The 23,756-nt window shown below is 34.2% G+C and overlaps 1 protein-coding gene across 1 annotated transcript in view; it reads left to right on the top strand.

Moving 5' to 3' along the window:
• The first annotated feature begins 2,916 nt into the window (after positions 1-2,916).
• Positions 2,917-23,756, top strand: part of LOC102806478 (fibronectin-like) — a 31,952-nt gene continuing 11,112 nt past the window's right edge. Inside the window, exons 1-7 of the mRNA XM_085505980.1 lie at positions 2,917-3,097; positions 16,732-17,011; positions 17,847-18,128; positions 18,539-18,796; positions 19,994-20,260; positions 20,739-20,993; positions 22,196-22,486. Of these exons, the coding sequence (XP_085362106.1) occupies positions 3,041-3,097; positions 16,732-17,011; positions 17,847-18,128; positions 18,539-18,796; positions 19,994-20,260; positions 20,739-20,993; positions 22,196-22,486 (1,690 nt within the window). The 5' untranslated portion in view covers positions 2,917-3,040. The remainder of the gene's footprint in view (positions 3,098-16,731; positions 17,012-17,846; positions 18,129-18,538; positions 18,797-19,993; positions 20,261-20,738; positions 20,994-22,195; positions 22,487-23,756) is intronic.

The raw sequence follows: 23,756 nt of genomic DNA, 5'->3' as shown, positions 1-23,756 counted from the left end.
CTGCGGCGGCTATTGGCGATTAGGGCGCCGACAAGAACATAAACAGAACGATTAATCATACAGCGACCAGCACATGACGGCGTGTACTGAGACCTTCCATGTGTACTGAGACCTTCCATGTCTATTCTATAATTCTTCACCGTTCACCAAGTATAGTTAAAGGCCGTTGGTCGTCGCGCCGCGTCCTGTTCGATATTGGACACATAGCAACGTATACAACGCGTGTAAAATACATTATTTGTTTACATGAAAATCGAGCACGCGATGTGCGTCGACTCTCGCCCTTTAATGAAAACACGTGATATACTGTAACTATAAATGTTTATACACTGAATGGTTGAAATTTGGGATTTATTTGTAAGTATGTCAATGTATTCTGTTCTCTGTCCATAGTTTTCTATATAGGTTACACTGTATAGGTGTTTACTGAGCTTTATGGGTCACTGACCGTGAGTTATCTTATACAGACTCTGACTGTGAAGAGTTACTATGTATATGCGCACTCTAGAGGGACTGTGGTACATGTTATAATATGAAACGCCCTTTCTACATGAAGACTTCAAAACCATGTATAAAGGGCGTGTCATTTTATAACCGGCTTCTAGCATGGCTATGCGCCCTCCAATAATGAAATGTTGTATTAGATTAACCAATCATGTGTGTTCTTTTGACGGTCTCCTGCCAATCAAGATCAGCTGACAAAGCCATGTTCTAACTAACTTCTCTCAATTTATACAGAGAATATTAATATAAATCGTGAATCCGGCGATCTGATTGGTGGAGGGCGCATAGCCATGTTAGAAATATGAATTACCCCCCTCCCCCAAAGTTCACATATCCTGGTACTTTCTGGTTTACACGTTAATGGTAAATGAGATTTTAATTAGTTAATATATTATTTGAGGGGGGGGCAACGCTAGATTGGCCCAGCCGTGGAAATTTTATAATTCTTCCTTAAATCTGGGTCCGATGCGAAATGAAGATTTCGCGTTAACGCGAGAGATTCTCCAAACTCGTCATTTGAAGAATTGTCATATAAAACAATAAAATCTGTGACCTTCGACAGTACTGAGTCATACATGTGGGCGTTAACTCGTAATATATCTTACTAGTATTGCGCGAGTTCGCCCTCTCGAGTCGAAGAATATTTTTTCAGGGCAACGTTTATTGTCATCATCAAGATAATTAGTTTGGGGTCTACACTTGTCTCAGCTGAATATATCCACCCGTCTTCTACGTTCAAATGCAATAAAAGAGACCGCTTGTACATTTCTGGCCATGGTCCGAGATCTTACCGGAAGCAAGATAAAAAAAACCTAAGTTACTAGTACTCATCTTTTGCATGTACGCCACCAACGTCGATACAGTATATTTGCGAACAGCAGTTTGGCGTGAATACTGACATGCGTTGAATATGAAGAATACTGTCATTATGATGGTCTTGAAGATTTGTGTCAATGCGACTTTTTAAAAAGTTGAACTAGTGACTTGGATATGATTAACGGTTATGTGTGACTGTTTCCAAAAGTCTGAGTGTGTATACTCGGTGTCACTTTTTCAGTTTTACACTCCGACTTTATCCCCTTTTCTATTTTATATAGATTGTCTCGGAATTTAAAAAAAAAAAGTTCTGCCTGTTTTCTTACAAGATCTTACAAGTCTCTCTGTTGGTCACGCTATATTTGTGGAGTTTATCTGCAGCACACGTCCTCGGGGTTTTACAATGTCACTTTTTTGTTCTCAAACAATGGCGCAAATTGTGTAAATGCCTATATTGTAGAAGTGTCAGTTCTCTCAGGTCAGGCTTCCTGGTTTCTTTCACAACAAAAAATCTCTTTCAAAAAAGATGGGAGAATCTGTCTATGGGGTATTATGGGGTATTATTGTTAATGTCACAATCTTGCGTTATTAGTTTTACCACGCTTGACAACCTTGTTATTAGTTTCTGAGGTTCACATGAGCGTTTCTTACATGATGCGTAAATATAGGCGGCCGGTTTTTTTTCAGAAGAGTACTGAGTAGTGGCGGAATCAACATTGGTCAAAATCCGGAAACTGTGACCGCAATGAAGGCTGGGAAGTTTTATAACGTAGGTAGAAGTGAGATTGATCGGTCGTTGACGAAGTATTGATGACCATGTTGATGAAATGCCATTACGTCATCGTTTTTAATTTTATTAAATGAGATTTTTTGCGTTTTTGAAAAACCTAACCTCAGTAGTCTGAGACCTTACATACTAGCCTGAGTACAATGCAACATAGTTGGAAAAAGAGATTTTTATTTTGTTCCTGGTGAATTCGATGGTGGTTTTAGTTGATGGTGGGTAGTGCATGCCTACAATTGCACTGTAAATAGTCTGACTTGTCAATAGTTTCAAGTTGATTCACGTAATCTACTCGTTGGTTTGATTTTTGATCGCCGGTCATCAAACAAAACATAACCTCTGACCCTTTGTGTCGGATCGGATCTGCTCCAGGGCGTGGTATATCACGTGACTGTTCTATGGCGGTCCCTTAACGCTCTGTAGTTTAATGTGTCGGTGTCCCAAAATAAATGAAACCCACTGATTAAAACAGATACTTTCGATTCCCTAGTTAACACTATGTTAAAGAATGTTCTAAGTGATGTTCAACCTACTTTTCAGTTATATTAAAACAAAACGCGAGTAACACCTGGAATTTGATTTGACCGCGCCTCAAACGAAAGTGACTCATACGCATCGCCCTAGGGGGTCCAATGCTGCAGTGTGTAACTCACTGCTACCAGTGATCGAGATACGCGTACTCTGAGTCTCCACCAACTTTGAACTTCGCATTAACAGACGTTTTTTTTTAATTCTTATCACTTTCCGAGTATGACAAGTCGTATAGTGGAGTTCATCGTTAGGACATTCTAGTAGATGTTTATTCCAGACGCCTCCAATTGCCTCGTTTAGCTGCCCACAGGTGAGAGTGACGAGCAGCAGTTGCCGTGTTTGGGTGGGGTCACCCGGTACTCGCCTGGAGTTTAAAGAACCAGTCTGCCGTTCGACGTTGCAAAAATGGATCGATGGAGTGTTATTATCTCCGCTGTTCTAGTGGTCATGCTGTCGGCCTCGGTAAGTGAGACTCATGCTAGAATTGAACGAATAAACCAAGCTCGTTTCTGCAATCCCACTTTCACTGGACGCACTCACCTGTAGAATGCATGCCTGGCATGCCATCCATTATTTTAATGACCTTTTTAGAAATTGCCCCGAGATCGCATATTAGTTAGTGAATATGTCCCCAATCTGATGAACGCAATCTGCTCTGAGTGACGTGAAAACAGACGCGCGTATAAGTGCTCCCTGTTCACTGCTTGTGTGTTGTGTTAATCATCGTGTACAAAATAACGTTGCATTGTATTGCATGTTGTATAAATAGATGGAACGTACATGTCTACTCTAAGGTTACGGGAGAATATGGGTCAATTGCAATTCCGACCAGACCAGACTAAATTAAAGACATTTGACTTTAAATCAAAGTTTTCTCGTATTGTACTTGCGTCACTGTTTCAACGTGAATTAATTACGTAGTATTTTAAAACAAATGAACAACGCAAGTACGTTTGTTTTGTTTTCTCAAAGGAATTAACGAATAATTCAGCATCCCAAAGTGCAATAAATTTCTATTGTTTCTTAGAAATGAATTGAAAGCATCGCCTTTCAATGGCCAAGTGTACGGTGTAGCAAAATCACTGCTTTAATTATCATTTTTCCTTCTGAAGCTGTTAATTTGTATTGGCTATCCCTGAAGGTTTTAAACAAGCAATATTGTAAATGGCCTGAGGAGAACATCGATCACCCCCCCCCCCCAAATAAAAGAATTTTTTTTACAACATTGCCAAAGTGTCAAATTGTTAAAAGCTGTATTGATGAACCTTCAGTAATGCAGTCTTAACATCCGTAATCACTAAATGCAATGGTTGATCTGTCAAGAAATAAGGTGAATACAGATATTGAATTACTGAATTTTTTCTTCGTAGCCCACAAATCCCAGAATTAATTTAAAACTATATTAGCTCTATTAGTAGTGCATATGCGTATGTAAAAAACAGATGCGAGTCTGTTAAAATAATTCATATTTTAATGATCTACCATTAATGTAATTTTTAGCGTACATATGCACTTCTATTGGAGATGCAATTCTAATGAAGCAAATATGGTACATGTATATATTATTTCTAACCGCATTGTTTTATCTGTAATGAACCTAACCTGCATATATTTTTTATATATTTTTTGTTTCTAATTTTAGATTAAAATGACAGAATTTTTGAAAATTAATGCATCATGATCTGAATTATACATGTATAATAGATTAATTTGTGGAAGATGTTTGAATTAATGTACTGTAGACTGCTTTAATTTCCTTAGCCAAATTTGCATGTTTTTGGAAAGGTGCTCTAAATCAGAGAATTTTGTAGGAGAATCTCTAGCAGTGAAAATTTATTAATTTTATAGTATGTATAGTGATATATAATAGCTGTTTCTACACATGTTGGGTTTTAATGTTCTTTTCTGCAGTTATATTTACACCATTTGGACAACATGTGCTGTCTATCCAATGGGCTGGGACTCTCTGCTAGGGGTATACATTTGTTTTAGCCACATAGTACGACTAATACTACATTGTTTTCTGAACTAAACACCAACCTGTTGAGCCACTCTGAGGCTGCAAAAAATTGTAAATATTGAAGTAGCAAATATAGTCAATTTAAATATCACTGGCGCCAGACAGGTTTTGAATTTCACATGTAGTGGTGCACAAGTAAATTGAACACGTTGATTAACGACCCACTCAGTGGTGTTGAATGTTTCTGGTTGAAATTGACAATGCTGCCATGTTGTAACAGCAAGAAGCTGGAATGTGACTGAGGCAATCTTTGTTTACTTGTTGTCGAAAGCATCAAGGAGATAGTCAATGGACTTTTTAATCACATTCCACTTGGATTTCTCTCAATGTTTCTGTTTCATTTCTAAAAATGTTACACAAAAGTGACAACACATAATTAGAAATAATTTGGACAGCGGGAATAGAAAACACTACACATACATACATGTAGTAATTTATAATTGGCCAAAAAAAATGTAAAAATGAGTAATTATCATGGTTTTATCTTGTTTTGTTCTCAATGCCTTAACCTTCAATGACTGTTTTCAAAACGTCTCTGGTTACTACATGTACCATTGTATATCATGACTTCTGGTTGAAACTAAACACAACACTTTAAAAAATAGCAAAGTGCTATGAATGAAGCGTTTGTTGATATGAAACTGAAAACGACGCATTGGTGACACTTTCATGTAATATTGTGTAACAAGGTTCAACTTATTTACTACTACATTTTATAATATATACCTGGCTGGCATTGGTAGTAGTTACGCAAGTATTAGACTTTTAATAGGCAATGTTATCTGGTGTTTTATGTACGTTTCTGTGGCTGATCACATGTTTTTAGAGTCGTTGACGATTTTCTTGTATATGACTTGATATTAATCCTAGTGAAAGTGGTGGTGAAAATGACGCATTTAAAGATTTAAAAGCAATTCTTCATTAATGAGTGTTAAAAGGTTAATGGAAACTTAAAAAGGTTATACCTACTAGGCATAGAGTCAATTCATTTGCATGCAAATCAGTCAATTCCTTTGTAACAAAGTGGCTAATTAATTCTGGAATTCAGAATGTTATTTCTTTTTACATTACATTCATCATCCTGTCAGTCTAGACTTTTTTTATTTTCACCCTTTTTCTGATTCCAGCTGCTTTGCTTTTTATTACTTGTGTTATAGGCTTCCCTTGAATTGTTTAAATCTAATTTGAATAATTTCTTGACGTTGTCTTGAAATTTCAACAGTTCAATAGGCTGATATTATTTGCAATCTTCAAAACATTGTAGAGTACATTTTGTATTGGATTTTTTCACCTTAGTTTGAAATGAATACTGTCATTTCAATAATCCAACAGAAATTCTATCATTCTCACTATGAGATATTGTTGTCACTTTAGATAACATTTGATTCTATTAATTTGTTCATTGAGCAGCAAATTCTCTAAAATGGCATGTACATAAAGCTAGTTCAACTTTTTTTTTTACAGAAGAACTGGGTTTTTTTGTAGGAGTGCCATGAATCTTGTAATTAAGGTATCACACAGTTAAAAAAGTTTATAGAACAAAAAAAAATAAGCAGTGATTTTAATGTTGAACAAATTACAAATAAATACAAACACAATGATCTGTGCTGTAGTGCAATCTCTTCACGCTGTTTCACATGTGAACAACTTACTTGTTTTCAAGGTGTTACAAATGTTGACTACTACTCGTGATTATAATAACAAACAAAAAAACTCAACTTTCGTTGAAATCAATTTTTTTCGTTCACACACAAACCCTCAATGCAAATGTTTTGTCCATGCATGTTCATTAAATGGTGAAAACTTCTTAGCATCGAAAATCAAGCTCCTCGAATTGTTCTTGTGTTGGCTGAGATCCAGATACATGTATGCACGATTATTCTTCGTCATGAAGTGGTGCCTGGTACTGACAGCTGTGAGTAAGGATATTGGCATGTGATAATCACTGATGTCTACTGTATTACCATTTACATTTCCTGGTTGAACTGCAGTACATTGACATACATACATAGTTTTATGTATTATTTCAGACCTCAGAACCACGATGATGTACAACCATCAAACCACTAAGAATTCATTTCATGAAGAAAGAGATATAATTGGCGACTCAAATAAGAATATTGACAGCTTTAACAATTCGGTTATTATCATAATTTCCAAAACATAGCAGCCTCACTCCCCCAAAAGGATATTCCAAGGGTGGTTCACAACATATTCTTTTATTTATTTTTTTTTACAAAATGCAAAGCACTGTTGGTAAATTGTTTAATGTTAATAAGAAAAAAATTAAGATTCTTATGCAGACATAGAATTAAAACAGATAAGAAAATCAAATTAAAGTGAAAGTGACATATACTCGTAAATTTCAATTTAGCCTGTCTTTAGAAACGTTTTCAAATTACCGGGGGTATATTGTAATAGCAAACATTTGTATTGGCAAAAGTATAGGGAATTCTGTATACTACAGTAGTATCTCACTGTGGTGGCATCACAGGCACATGTATGTATGTATGTGAACATGCATAGATTCATTGTAATTAATAGGAATTTGCAAAGGAAGGTGTAATACCAGTAATAATATACTCTATTAACCTGCCAGTTCCTAACCACTTAAAAACCATGTACATGTATCAGTATCACAACTTGTATGATGATATCAGCATTGGTACAGTCAAGTGCTATGGCTACTTACGATTGGTCAAGTGTGAGCTATAATATTACCGTAAAGATTAGAGTACAAGTACATGTATGCACAGATGTAATGCATGTACTACCAAGTAGTATATGGGATGAAAATCTTGCATGAATTGAAGAAAGCGTGATGATCACAAAATGGCAGGACAAACCTATCATAACCTATCTACAATTCTACTAATGCAAACAAGCAAGACTGAGAAAGGTCTAGTAATCAACTCTGATTATTTTGATATTGGTCTCGCTTGATCTGATCCGTATAAACAAAAATTCTTTCATTAATTGATTTTCTAACACACAAATCTTGTTCACACGCATATATGTAAATACATTGTACATGGTGCATTGTGGTTATCATCACAGTAGAGGTTGGCGGTAATAAAGCAAAATAAAAAATATTTTTTCCCCGATTACCAGCCATATTTGTTTCATTAGAAGTGTATAGTAGAAATACACACGCATGTATACATGTATACCAGAAAATGCATTTATTGTATTCTGGATAATGACTTTGTTTGATCACAACCTCGGTAGATATTTATGCATACATATAAGTATAAAACACTAGGTGTTGTTATACATACATTGTATTTCAAAGTTTCGTCACAAGTTATAGCATGCTGTATTTTGCGGTATAACATGGTTATCTTGTATCGGTTACCTGTATACCGTACTACCTTATTAGAAATTACAAATTCTTTATATGGAATGATTATCTAATATTTCCAAGAGGAGACATTTGTGAAAACCAAGTTCATAGCAAGTGTTTTCTATTATCTGCCTTAGTTTTTGGCCATTCTAATCCAATTAGTGTTATTGGGGAAAATGAGGATACCACAAAGTATGCCCTAACAAGTACTGTAAAACGGTTAATTATTAACTGGGTTTTAATTTTGCTTATTTCGCTGTCAGGAAAACCCAGTGAATATGTAAAATTTAGCATAGAACACATTATCTAAATGATAAAACCGTGAATTTAAAACCCAATGAATATGCCTGAAATGGTAAATCAGTGAAATTTAAACCCAGTAAAAATTAATCATTTTACAGTATATAGTGTTGGCAAAATCCTTCACTCCTTCTACAAACTATGATAAATTATATATATATGTTAAAGGCTGGCTTATTATTATCTATTACTCCTATGCTAAGTAACCACACTGCATTACTGCCTTTAGTAAGACACCATAAGCTATTGTACACTAAATGAAAATTTCCCTTCTCTTCATTGGTACGCTGTAAGTCGGTATTTGTGTCAGTGTTACGGACTTGGTCACACAATGCTTCAAATGGCATACCTGTGTCAATTGAGTCAATGCCTCGCTGATCTCTTTTAGTATGCGTACATATAGAAGAATACGCTTTGTGGGTTTGACGAGAGAAAGAACGTACATATTTTGAATACTTGATCACAGTAGGTATTGTTAGGTTTACGACTGAGACTATAAATAAGGGTAAATCTTGGCAATAGCTGTATAGAAATTAACATGCATACCTGACTATGCGACTAAACATAGATTTTTGACTAAATGGCACAGATACACTTGTACCATATCTGCTCTTAGTTGCGCATAGTTTAACAACTTTTCATATTTTAGAAAAAAAATGAAACAAAAATTTAAATGATGATTTCAAAATATAAAAATAAAAGTGCCAGTGTGTACATTTAAAAAAAATTGACATTTTTATTTTGGTCTCTTTTATTAAGGCCTGTCCAACTGTCCCAGATAGACAGATTTTAGCTTGGACCAGGTGATTGAACAAAAAATGCCTGTCCTAGTAAACAGACGAAACAAGTTTTACTAACTGCCTAAATGGGGTACTGTAGAATACTTTATTTTCGCTTGGAATTTATTTTTGCTATTTTCGCTGAAAGGATGATTCCGTGAAAATAAAATCCAGCGAATATACTTTTTTCCCTATATTTCACATTCAACTCGTCAAAAATCAGTGAAAATAAATTCCATACAAAACACCCAGCGAAAATTAATTCCAGCGAAAATAAAGTATTTCACAGTAGTTCAAAATTGCTTGTATCCAGAGAATTGTTTTCAGAATTTGTATAACAGCACAAACTCAACTATGAGACAATCCTGAACAACCACATTTATAATGTTGCACATGTAACGGGTAATCTTGTTGCCCTGTCCAGAAGAGTCTACAACTAACCCAAAATATGGTCTTTCAATAGTTTTTGTTTTCATGGGTTATGACTTCCAGGCAGTGAAAAGTGTCCAGATTTTTGCTCCAGAGAATTTTTGTATCTAGCAATAATAATATTTTTATGTCTTAGACTTAAAAAAAATATTATATTTATTTCATATTAAGCTGTTCCTGCTTTTCCAAATTTGGTTTTAAGGACATTAATAGTTAGCAAGCAAATGATGCTGCGAACATTGCTTGGCTCACAACACTTGTATGTGATAAGGTGTACGTAGATGACCACACCTAGGAGGGGTTGCATTTGTCAGTATCGAATGATTTTAATTGATACATGTAGCTTTCATTCCTATAATGACTCATTTGTGTACACGCGTACATGCATAGATCTGCACTCAATTGCTGCCTGAATGCCGGTGAATTGAGACACGCCCTGTTCATACAGGCCTGGCTTTAAAAGAACTGAATCAGATCACTTAAAAGGATTTTGTCCTTGACATTGTATCCAGAAACAATACCAGAAACTCGTTGTCTAATTCAAGACCAATGTAAACTGTCACTGTAGAATACTTTATTTTTGCTATTTTTGATGAAGGAATGATTCAGTGAAAATAAAATCAGGCGAATATACCTTTTTTCCTATATTTCACATTCAACTCGTCAAAAATCAGTAGAAATAAATTGCATACAAAACACCCAAAAAGCCTTTTCAGCGAAAATTAATTCCAGCTAAAATAAAGTATTTTACAGTATTAGATTATAATAATGTGATTATTGCAGTACATGATTAAACTACACAATCGAACCGCTAATTGTAGACTTTACGTCTAAGGCAAGTGATATCACTCCACTAAAATAACACTATCACAAATCAAGACCAAGAATAGCTAATCACTCACATTGCTGCGTTCAGGAGAGCTGGGTTTAGCTCTCGGGGCATTTTCAAAAAATCATGACGTGTAATAGCATTACTAGTATGGGAAAGGGGTGGTACATGTAATATGATTAATTAATTTAAGTGTTGCATATCTATATATAACATTGCGTTTTTATTTCATAGTGCATGCATGTACTGTTACATGTTTGCAAGTATAAATTAGGGATTTTGAAATGATTAGCTGGGGTTGCTAGTCACTTAATGTACATGGTTGAACTTGAAGGAATCTGAGTGGAATTTTCCTATAACCTGATTTTTCTAACACATACTGTTCCCAAAGCTTTGTATCTCATGAAATGAAGTCTGCTATGAAATATAATACATGTATTTTGTAACAATCAAGAAATGTTAAATATAATATTATCGTCATGTATATAAAAATTCGGAAAACCTTGTAAAGTTTTAGTAAATAAAGTACTGAAAGTAAAAAAGAACTTCTCCAAATAAATATTTCAGTGTAATAATACATGTAGCGTTTTAATTTATTTCTAATTAAAATAGCATTATGCTAAACAAGTTTACATGTATATAGCCATGCCTCTCAGTACAATTTTCAGTACAGTAAATATGTTACCAACATTAAATGCACAGAGAATTTTTTTTATAAATTCTTTGGTTAATTTTAGACCTTATGAATATTTTTATTTTAATGGGGGGGGGGGGGGGTTGTAAAAGGTAACTAATAGACTACACTAAGCTTTCTTCTCTGTCCTGTCTATCTCCACGTTGTCTTGTACTCTGTAGAGACGTCCTTATTGGTTTCATGCACCATTAACTGTTTGTACTATGAACTAATTATTTGAATAATGCGAGTGTGACCGATTCATAAAAAATCTACTAAGAAGAGTAGACTGAATTTGGGAACACGTCATTTCAGAAAGAAGTGAACATTTTTAGGTTTCATAGAGAGAGTGATGCCCCCCATCATGCTTCCACCAAATGCTTCCACCAAACATGGGTAAAAATTGTAACGAAAATAACAGTTGTCTTCAGTGACTCAGTGGAGTTACATGTATATTCCTGATATCATGGCTTATATTAGTGCGATTTAAAAAAAATTAATTTATAATTTTAATAGTTTTCACTGTGGTAATATTTTCCATTCTACATGTAGACTATTAAATTTAATGTTCTCTCTTTTCTACTTTCAATTACACTGTTTTCCCCTTTGGCCCAGAAACAAACTTCATGTTTCTGGTTTGTGTCGTATCTAATTTTTGGCAGATTTAACAAAAAATGATCTTAATTTCCATGAAAATTCAAATTAAAAATTTTTTTTTAAATTTTAAAATAAAGACAAAACAGTCCAGCATCGATTTTTAGAAAGAAAATTGATCAAAAAATGTTTTCTTTACTTTTCTGGACTTTATGAAATATTTCAACGGATGTTGAATTGTGTTTGCATAAATTATTAATAATTTTACGTGAAATCTGTTATACATGTACATACACACAGTACAGTCCGAGCTCAACTTAACTTCTAACTTAACTTAACTTAGCTGGCTGTCAGCTAGTTTTGACTTTTCATAGAAATTTGTAATTTTTAAAGTTGGCATCAATTGCAACTTATTCTTTTTTTTTGTGGTATTGTAAAATACTTTATTTTAGTTGGTATTAATTTTCGCTGAAAAGATTTTTTGGCGTTTTGTATGGAATTTATTTTCACTGACATCTGACTAGCTGAAGGTAAAAAATAGGAAAAAAGGTATATTCGCTGGATTTTTTTTTCACTGAATCATTAGCGTAAATAGTGAAAATTAATTCCAAGCGAAAATAAAGTATTCTACAGTACCCCATTTAGGCAGTTAGTAAAACTTGTTTCGTCTGTTTACTGGGACAGGCATTTTGTTCAATCACCTGTCCAAGCTAAAATCTGCCTATCTGTACATGCATTATTATTTTTTGCCTTCTGTAAAATACTTCAGAATTGCATTCACGCCAAAAGTTGCATTTATTGTATGCTAGATTATTAAAATATGGCTTAATTTGACATGTGCTATTAATAGTATACTGTAGAATGTTGCGGCTTCTATTAAATTAGAACAACGTAACGGAAAGGATGCTGCTTCTATTAGAGCATCTACACATTGTTCAGAAGGATGTGTGCATTTTTTATTAGGGATGCAGCTTCTAATCAGGAATGTATACGCTATTAACATTTTTGCATCAACCATTGATCACAAACGGACAAAGCAGCATTTGCCAATTTGTTACATCTCACACCTAGCGCATATCTGTATCACATTTCAATAATACGGTAAACAGAAATGTGGCCAGCCAACTGCATATCAGGGAAATACAAAGTAATTGGAACCACATGATTGATTTTCATCAATTTAAAAAAAAAAAAAAATATTTAACAAAGCTCCTGTCATTTATTTAAAAGTGTGATTGCTACTAAAAACATACATGAAGATGTAGGTAAGATTTACACTGGAATTGTTTTGTTAACAGAAAATAAAATTACTCATCTAACCACACCCTAATGTGATTGGAATATAAATAAGCAAGGCTCAGGCACTGTGTCGTAAATCAGTTCTTTGGTACACTATGTATGCTAAGCTCCTTTTTCAGTTCAGGTAGAACTTGTCAGCAAATCACAGAGATTAAACTAAGCCAATGGCATTATATACTATTATTGTACATCTGTAACCGTAACGCCATAAGTTACAGCGTGCCATAATTTTGCAGTATTTTACGGGGTATTTTCATCCTATACAAGGAAATGCAAATTCCAAATATGGAATGATTGCACACGTAAGCGTCCTCTAATAATAAAAAAACAAACATGGCTGCCACCAAGGTTTAACCGGACTCCATACAAAGAAATCGATGATTCTGCTCTAAACATTATGATTTCGGCATTCCCATGGTGTATCCTTTGAAGGAAAAGATGTTATAATAATAAGATTACGGGAATACCTCAAAATATGCACTCAGATAGTACGCTGTCACATCGACCTCCGCTGCGTGTCGGCCGATACTCTCGCTGTACTATCTTCATGCATACTTAGCGGTATCCTTGTAATAACCTCATATTATGTTTCTAAGCCAGTCTTCCTGCACAGTAACTGGATGTTGATTAGATTTAGATGTGAAGTGTTGTATGTATCTACACACTATGCAACTAAAAATACATACCTTGATTACAGTATTACGAGGTTACCACCTGATATCATTTTCTTGTAGAGTTGGTTGCCATGAGCTGTCACTGTAAAACTATTTTCAATGACATTAAATTTTACTATTTTGATGTTTTGAGCAATTTCAACTTAGCAGAGAAACAATGAATTCAACTATTATTTTACATGTTTCATGTGGATTTAATTTTAAATTAGCAAATTGTACTTACCAATGAAAATAGCATAATTAAAAACTATGTGTAGTCACAAGCACTTGCAATTTGCACATACAGAAAAAAAGTCAGGAGAGACAACAGTGACACTCAATGTCCGGAACTGTCACCTGGCACAAAAACATATAATAAAAATTAAAAAAAATAAAATATTATTGCATTTACAATATTATGATCACACTTCTAATAGAGTAAATACAGTATATTATATATTCACAATCCGGGTGCGGTCAAGGGTGCACACAAGAAAAATGTTCAATAGAATGAACTTGTACTTGTAGAACAGTAGTCATAATAATAAACATGTTATTTGAAATTCTTTTCTCTTCACTATCTTATCAATCTAACGACATTAATACTGTAATACATACCAATACATTTTTCCCATTCATATGATTAATAAATACATTGTGAATACACGCCATCTTGCAATAAGCGGATATGATTTTGACAAAAAGCATATCAATAAAATGCCAATGAGGACTGCTCTATGTCTGACAGCTTCACAATGGCATAGCTGTTACACATCATTGAAAACTAATAAAATAAACACTGACAATAACAGCACATTTAATAAAGAAAATGTTGATTTTTATGTTTTCAACATTTATTTTCTCTAATTAACAAACCATTTTAGATTTTAAAAGAAATTAATCTTTACAAATAATTATACTTTTAAATGTAAACAAAATTTGTAATTAAATATAAAATGAACAAGAAAATGTAACAATATATTTTTAATGGTGAAGCTTTTATTACTACATAGTTTTAAAATATTTTCTGAAAAGAAAAAAATCACAAACTCCATGATGTATTTCTCATGAAATTGAAGTAAATAAAATAACCCAATGAATATGATCATACACCTGTACATTGAAATTAAATTCTTTTGGAAATTAATAATTTTCATATCCACAGTATTGTGTGTTCTTAATTTCAAGACTCAATATCCATTAACAAACTGAAAATTTTATGCAAATTAATGTATTAGGTACATGTACGTGTATGATATATACAGAGTTTAATTTTCTCAATTTTTCCCAAGATATTCCTATTTTTTTTATCAAAGTACATTGTATCAGAAATAGATGAAAGTGTTTGGATAAAATGCACTGACAATGGGACATGTATTCACTTGATCAAGAGATTTAAAAAAAAAAAAAAATTAAAATGATTTCTGAATCGAGATCATAGCATGAATCATTATGGAAAAAGTTGACGTACAAATCTGCCATATTGAAAATTTTACTTTATTTAAAATTATTACACCACATTTTTACAAAAATATAATATAAAGACTAGCTGTGAAAACATCATTCTAATTCTTAACCTTTTTCACCACCAGACTTTGACACCCAAATTTTTCTGTACTTTTTTTTCATATTCTTCAATATTTCTGGAAATGAACTCTAATTTTAAAGACAATTAACAGACAAAATTTGAGCGAATTTTCAGTTTTTACTCGAAAGTACAGACTATAAATTGAACTATTTTGTGATGAAAAGAGGGAACTGGTGGTAAAAAGGTTAACTGCATACTTTGTATAATGGTACATTGTATTGTGTTATGATAATGGATATCCTCCATTAACAACAAGATGTGTACAATGATCAGAGCAGGTCATTGGATCAATTCCATCAATAACAGTCACCTTAGTACATTCCATGTATCACTTTGTCCTACTCATAATCAATGATGAAAGGAATGATGGTTTAATTAGGACTTATAATGATAAAGCATACATGTGAGGGAAATGCAGGCAAATAAGAAAGTACTATAAGCTTCGTATGGTACTGTCACAGCAACATTTATGAATGAAAACCCAATGGGTCAAGAATGCTATTAACCAATCATAATGTCGCATGGTAATGCCAGTAGAATCTGAAGTTTTCCGAATAGTAGTGATCATAAAAATTACATTGTGGAAGTAAAGCGATGTCGTAGCACGATGTGTTGGCATTGATTTCAGTTGAAAACTGCATGATGGTTTTCGAAAGAGGTGATTAGAAATTTTTGAAAATGTAAAATAGGTCTTGAAGGAAGTGTTTTTACATGATTCGTGATGATAACAGTTCAAATGTATTTTACCAAACCACGCAATAAATCTGTTTTTTTTTTTCTTGAGTAGCGTAACTGATCGTGAACTCTGCTTTGATAATTTATGTTATATCGAGATGAAATTGATTTTGAAATTTTCAATCTGAAGACTGTCTATCGCAGAAAGTATTTACTTACAAGCAAAGCCGCTACATATCGTGCGACTAGGTCTATTGTTTAAAAATTATAATCCACGATTGCTAGGATGCGCATTGGTCGAAACATAATTATAATAAAAATCAGACAATGGTCCTGGTCGGAAGCATTTCCGTGGTAGTCACTAATTTTGAATGCAGGTTGTGGCCGACCACCACAACCAATGTAGCAAGATCCCTGTCTTTTGCATGTACCGGTACACATCAATTTTCATTATCATTTGATAAAGTATGGCTGACTGGTGGCCATTTTGGTTATCAAACTGGGAAATTAAATGTGTCTGGAACCATTACTCAGAGATGAACAGGGTGATTTCATTCCAACTTTGTCACGATCATGCATATTGAGTTATAGGTGCATATCATATTATTTTGAGATTCAAACAAAAATAACCAACTGGCAGCCTTTCAGTTTTTGTTCATGTCCATGCAGATTCTTCCTTCGTATATCTATACTTGTAGGTTATACCAATAGTTCTGTGATTTTGTATGATGTGATATCATTTCTTGAATTGATGGACATTTTGCCTAAAATCCTAAAATTGATGCATATCAATTTTAACAATTGTTTTTTTCTGAGAGGACTTGCATGATTTCATTCCAACTCCGTAGAATGATGTTATATACTGGAATATACACATTTGTACAATATATTGCATGTATTGTTTATTGTAACAGGTATATGGAGAAAGTGTACAGAACCTTGTTGCATCTGATATAACCACCACATCAATACGACTAATGTGGGATCTACCAACCGCAACAGGAACACTTTCGTATTATGTCTTTATAAGTCCTGCTAAAGTTGATGGTACCTCATCAGAGATAACAACAAGCAATGATTACACAGTGAATGGATTATTACAAGGAACGACGTACACCTTTACTGTTCTACTATTCGTGGACGGTGTGGCTGGAGAATCTTCACAAGTAAATGCAAGTACACTATCTGATGCTGGTAAGTTCAAATCGTATATTTACTTTTGCTGGGACAATATAATCTTTAATTACTGCTGTAATGTATAACTTCATAAAAGCGATGCTCATCAAATAACTGACTCTTGCATACATTATGGCTTGTATTAAAAAGATAACGATTCCAGAAATTTGCATTCACACCAGGATTTCTCATTTTACGTTCATAAATCTGTTGCAGCTAATGGTTCCTGAGTAATTATTTTTTGTGTTCACATCAGTTAGATTTAATTCCATCATTTTTTTTAGTCCTTTTTGCTGGCATAACATTTTCACAGCTGTTTTTTCCTTTCCACTGGTGTAATGAGCACGAAAAGCAGATGGACAAGGTTCAGCAATAGAAGCAAGAATCCATTGCTTTTTTTGTAACTGCACATGATAATGTTAAAAAATCACAGCTTCTCAATTTGTATTATCACATATGAAAATAAATATTAGTTTAACAGATTGCCTTCAATGTGGAAAGAAAGTAATGCATTACTGGTAAGAGTTCCCTCGGGTTCCTTGCCCATAACTCTAATCCAAACTCTGCCTCTACAGTATCTCTCCTCCATTTCAATTATAGAAACCCCTCTTTAGGTCACTAATAATTATTTGACATTACATTGTGAGCTGGAGTATTAGGGTTCAGCTTAAGACTCGGGGAGGGGCTTAAGGCACTCTTTTTTTTACATTATCTAATATGTAACTGCAAATATATGGATGTAACATTGTATGTGTGTCCCCCACAACATGAACTTTGTAGAATGTTTCACATCTATATTATAAAAAAAAAATGAAAATCTACAATAATGTTGTGTATGTGCTCTCATTTTCAGTTCCAGATCCACCATCATCGCTAACAGTTACTGCCACCACTGGTGACAGCATTTCTCTGGCATTCACACCCCCAACAGTAGGAGTATACGATAGTTATCGACTTACCTACACACCAAGTGGTGGCTCTGAATCCGATCCAATCACCATTAGTAGGGATGACACAACATATACCATTGATGGTTTAACCTCTGATGTAGAATATACAATTTCCATGGTAACTGTCAGTGGATCTGGTGCGCTGGCAAAATTCAGCACTGCTGTGACAACAACAGCTACACCAGGTAACTATGCATTACAGTTTGATCTTAAGCAGTGTTATCTACACTGGTTTCAACCATAGAGGGCGAACTAGCGAAAAAATGTGTTTATTGTAAAATTAATTTTTTTCTCAATAAGTGTATTCTTTTGGTTTTTAATTTTTTGAAACTGAAATTTATACTGCTTGATGAATAAACTTGCAATCAAAGAGCTCAAAGTTCCACCACAGTCAATAATGATGATAATAATAATAATGATGATACATGTAATAATATCTTTATTGCGTCTTCATCAATATGCACATGTCTGTCAGATTATATCAAAAAGGATTAAATAAAATTCTGTTTTAATTTTTTAATGTCTCTCAGTTTAGTTTTTTCTTTCACTATTTTTTGCCTCCATAAATTGATATATTTTTGTATTATTATTTCAGTTGACTTTGTTCTCACTATATCTGGAGTCTCTGGAAGCTTTATGCTTGTGACATGGGAGGATCCACCTGGAAGCTACGATTCAACAAAAATAACATATGCTGATGAAAGTGATCCAACAAATGAACTTGACGCAGTATCAGTCGGTGGAAACCAAGCATTTGCATCAGGTCTCTCTCCTGGGACTGCTTATATAGTGACACTGTATACAGTGAGTGGGGGAAATGAAAATGCTGTTGTCATCCAAAAACAATATACAAGTAAGTTAGGCATTGAAAGCTGAGAGTAGAATGGTGCCCTCTTTGGTCTTTCCATGCATTGAAAGCTGAGAGTAGAATGGTGCCCTCGTTGGTCTTTTCATGCATGGAAAGCAGAGAGTGGAATCGCACCCTCGTTGGTCATTTCATGCAGTGAAAGCTGAGAGTGGAATGGCGCCCTCATTGGTCCTTTCATGCAGTGAAAGCTGATTCGTTGGTTCCCAGCATCCTTTGCGAATGGCCAGTATGAAGCAGGTAACTAGTAATCGCCATATTGTTTCATTTGGGCCAGTTTCCCGGCTGGAAGGCACGTGACTGAGTGACGTAATTAGTTCTGTTCTGCGTAAACGTGTCAGTAATACTACAATAAGCCATGCTCATACATACTGCCTCCTTAGATTTACATATTTGAGATGTTTCTGACATATCTTCGCTGTTTCTGTGCAAATTTATAACAAAAGAAACAGTTTTTTATTTGCCGAACTTTCGAAAGTAAAAGGAAACCCCTGCTCTCGGGCCACAAGCGTGAGCGCTGACGTCAGGTAATCAAGGGAAATGGAACAAGCAAAGAGAAAGTGATGAACCAATCAGAATGCTGAATTCGTTACTAGTTACCCCAGCCTCTTGTGGCTTGGTGCGCCATGACACTTGAGGCGGGAACCAGCCAATGAAAGCAGAGAGTAGAATGGCGCCCTCAATGGTCATTTTATGCATTGAAAGCAGAAAGTGGAATGGCGCCCTCATTGGTCTTATTTAATTGTACAGTGGGGTAATAAAATAATTTTGAATTGTTGAATGATCTATATCTAAATGGAACGTAATCGCCTACACGGCACTATGTAGAGACAACCACAAAGCATTCAAAAATCATGTATCTAAACATAACACAACCATGGTATATGATGTATTTCACTAAGGTTTGCATAATAGAAATCACACTATCAGCCATTCAGAATGTGTATTCAGGCAATTGAAATGCTGCTGGATTTTAATTTAGCTCATTTAGTTATCAGTGAAAATAAAAAAAAACAGCTTCTTTGTAATTCCTGTACTGTCTGTAATATCAAATAATAATACTATATGCTGGTTTAGGGGCCAATAGAACATATGATAGGTTAATCTCTATCATGTATAGCAGATGCAACTAAATACACATCTTGTTTATTTTAACTTGCCTAATTACTGTACCTTGACCTACAGAGCCAAGTCCAGTTACATCACACTCAATTCTGGCAGTGGGTGAGAACACTATGACGATATCCTGGTCTGATCCAGTCGGTGGCAATGAATATTACAGAGTTTCCTATGCACCAGATAATGGCTTTACACCAGAATTCAATGACATTGTTGATGGTAGTAATACATTTAAGTTTGAAGGTCTTGACCCCGGTACTGACTACACCATCACTATAGTAACTGTTGCTGGGAACCAAGAGAGTGAGGGCTATGAATTCACTCAGACTACATGTGAGTACAGTTTTATTTTCAATTTTTGTTAAACTACCTTTCTTTAAGAGATTGCATGTATGCAGTGGAATGGTAAGAAGTGTTCCTGGCAGTGTTGTGGTTGTTGCATCAGTCTAGTTATTGGTAGACCAGAGTTCAAATGTGTCCAAAATGTATTGACCAAAATGGGGTAGAGTGTGAGGGTGTCAATAGAAGATGAAGGCCACTGACAGAGATTTATTGACTAATAGCTGTGGCTTTGATGGCACCTTTAAAGTTGTGCAGGTGCTTGTTTGACCAGGCTTGATTGGATGGTGGCTGCACATCAGCCTCTTCAGTATCAGAATCTAATCTTTATTCATTCATCAATAAAAAAAAAATATTTTTTTCAGAAGAAACAATGCTATATGCGTAATAAATATATATTTTGAAACTTTATTAAATTATTTTCTATTCCCATAAAAAAATGCAAATTAATGAATTCATCATTATTTGACAGTGCCTGGAACACCTGGAGGAATCAACATCAAATCAGTGAATGACACCAGCATACGGATATCATTCAATGAATACCCACAGGCAACGAACTACCTTGTCTCAATATTACCAGCAGATGCATCTTCTGAGGTTTACACTAACACTGACATTCGACAGCACACATTCACAGGATTGATACCAGGACGTGAATACTCTGTAATTGTTTCTTCGCAAGCTCCCGACAACCCAGAGGATCAGACCAAGACTGTAAGAACAAGTAAGTGATGGTGTAAATGCTGAATTTTATACAGTTCGAAATTATTTTATAGAAAAAACCATCACAAAAAAATTTTTTTTTGAAACTCTTCCTTGTAACCTTTTCACCACCAGTTTCTTCTTTTCATCACAAATTCACAAAATATTTCTGTTTATAGTCCGCACTTTTTCAGAAAATTAGAACAAAAATAGCCAATTTTTTTGAGTAGAAAATGAAATTTTACTCATATTTTATCTGTTGGCTCCAAAATTAGGGTGCAATTTCAGAAATATTGAAGAATACAAGAAAAAAGTGCAGACAAATTTGGGCGAGAATGTCTGGTGGTGAAAAGGTTATAAATTTATTTCATAAAAAATAGTCTTTATACTAGTATGTAATATGTTCAATGTATGTTACCCCGACAAAATTTCGAAACAATGGTCAGTGGCTGAAGTAATGCTGTTTTGAATCCTTTGTGCTAAAAGCTTTATGATAGTAATTTTTTGTTATCTAGCTTTGTGAACACCAGTGTTAATCAAAATCACATGCATGTAGATATAGTCAATGAAATCTAATGATCTGAGCATTTGAACATTATAGCTTGAAAAAGCAAAATAGATGAATTTAATTTTTCTTAATTTTAGTGACCAAATTGGAATATGATTTAGTGTCAACTATAAATATTTCTGGTAAACACAGCAGTAGAACAGAATAACACTTATACAAATGTGGGCTGATTATTAATGTACCAAAATAACCAGCGTATACAAGGTTGTGTATGTGTAATACACAATTGAGTTTTTTCATTGAAAAACAGCATTTTCAGGTCATGACATGTCATGTCCAATGTATCCATTATCATACAGTATCAAACAACAATACTAAAAATTTACATGCGACTGTTCGTATTACATTTTTAAAGATTCCCTAAAGCAATTCTGAAGAATTGTCCATTGCCAAATATGCAAATTACATATAAATTTATTTTCACCAGAAAAGAAATGTTCATCCATCATTTTAATTTCAGTTCATTAAGTGTTGCTATATATTGGGTTTCCATGGTTACATCTACAGAGGGCTACTGATGTTGCATTGTATGATGGAATGCTTAATTAAAAACAAATCTGTTTATTTCTTTATTTGCCATCTTGACCTTTTGCTGATATCTTGCTTTTTATTTTATTTTATTTTATTTTATTTTCACTTTTCCTGCTCTTCATCAGAACTCGGCATGCCCGGTGAGATCACGTATGACCAAGACAACATTACACCCAACATTGTAGTGTTTTCGTGGGTTGCCGCAGATGGCGACGTTGAGTACTACGACGTATCAATAGTATCACAGGACGGTTCAATAAGTTATAGTAAAACTGTAAACCCAACTACAGAGGGCACTACAGCTTCATTCTCTGGTCTCGCACCAGAAACTACATACACTATTAGTGTTGTCACAGCTGCTGGTTCCGGCGATAGCAAAGTAGTCAGTGACCCCCAGACAATTCAGATCAACACCTGTAAGTGATAAGGGAATTTGATTCCAGTACTAAAAAGAACATACTAAACATAACTCACCAATTTGATATACTTTTTTTACTGGTAAACTCTTGTGCAGTTTTTTCTAATGTACATTGATATGATGTAGAATACTAATTGGAGCCATTGTTGGGATCTGTCTCACTCCCAAAATTTGTTTTCAAAATACCTGGCGACTTTGATCAGCATGTATTTTCATTGTATTTAGATACCACTTTTCATCTTCTTCTTCTTTCAAAAAATAATCCCCCACAAATTTCTTTCAAGACATGGAGTCAATGAGGAAAAAAGATTCCAGCTTTGTTCAAAAATAAATAAAAATGTGCAAAATATTCTACCAAAATGTTGGCATTTGGTGAAAACTATTGAAAAGTGGCAAAATGCATAATTATTTGGTTATTTTTCAATTCACATTTTGTATACCTACATCTATTATTGATAACGGGGAAAACTGCACACTTGCAATCTCGGTGTAAACTAAGTTTCTTCTTCATGCACGAACTTGCTTGTCCCATCATTTTGCAATTTCTTTATAGAAATAAGTAGCACTGTTTTACATAGTGTATTAATATTGGTAGTCGTATGCCTGTAAATAATGTGGTGTTTATAATGTAACATCCCTCCTTGATTAATCTTTCCTCCCTGTAACTAGTGAGTGGTATAACCCATGTATGAAAATAACACTAGAATGATACCAAGTAGAATAAACTTTTAGGGGTGTAGTTATCTTTTCTTTATGGGATCTTAGTATTACTTAGATATAACATTAGTTGTATGTAATTTTTGAAGTTCTGATTTTATTATATAATTTGATACTTGTATATATTAGTATATTCAATATTGTAGTTGTGTATGTATTCAGTATCAGATAGTCATTGCATATTAGTTTTTGTACAATAGAATTAGACATAGAGCATGTATCTCCTATCATTCTCTCCCCCCCCCCCCAAATATCCCTGGCATCATTTGAAAGAAGACTGAACTCAAACAATGCGCTATAAATTACGTCTCATCAACATGCTGTTTAAGATTCGGCGAGAAGCTGGCAACTTTTAAATGAAATTGAATCTGTTTTAAACAAGCGTGTACACTCTTCTATCTAACATTGTATCTGTACCACATTTGCTGAATGGTAATTGGCGTTATTCATAAAGGTATACAAAACACTGAGTGTACATTTGTGGGCCTGAACTGAAACAAATGTTTGGCCTTGAAATCTGTTTACAAAGACCCATTGGCTAAAAGATGATG

This window comes from Saccoglossus kowalevskii, chromosome 12 (genome assembly GCF_978046115.1).
Source record: "Saccoglossus kowalevskii chromosome 12, keSacKowa6.1, whole genome shotgun sequence".
NCBI classification, from domain to species: domain Eukaryota; kingdom Metazoa; phylum Hemichordata; class Enteropneusta; family Harrimaniidae; genus Saccoglossus; species Saccoglossus kowalevskii.
The sequence above is the reverse complement of the archived record's forward strand: the minus strand, read 5'-3'. Positions and strand labels throughout refer to the sequence as shown.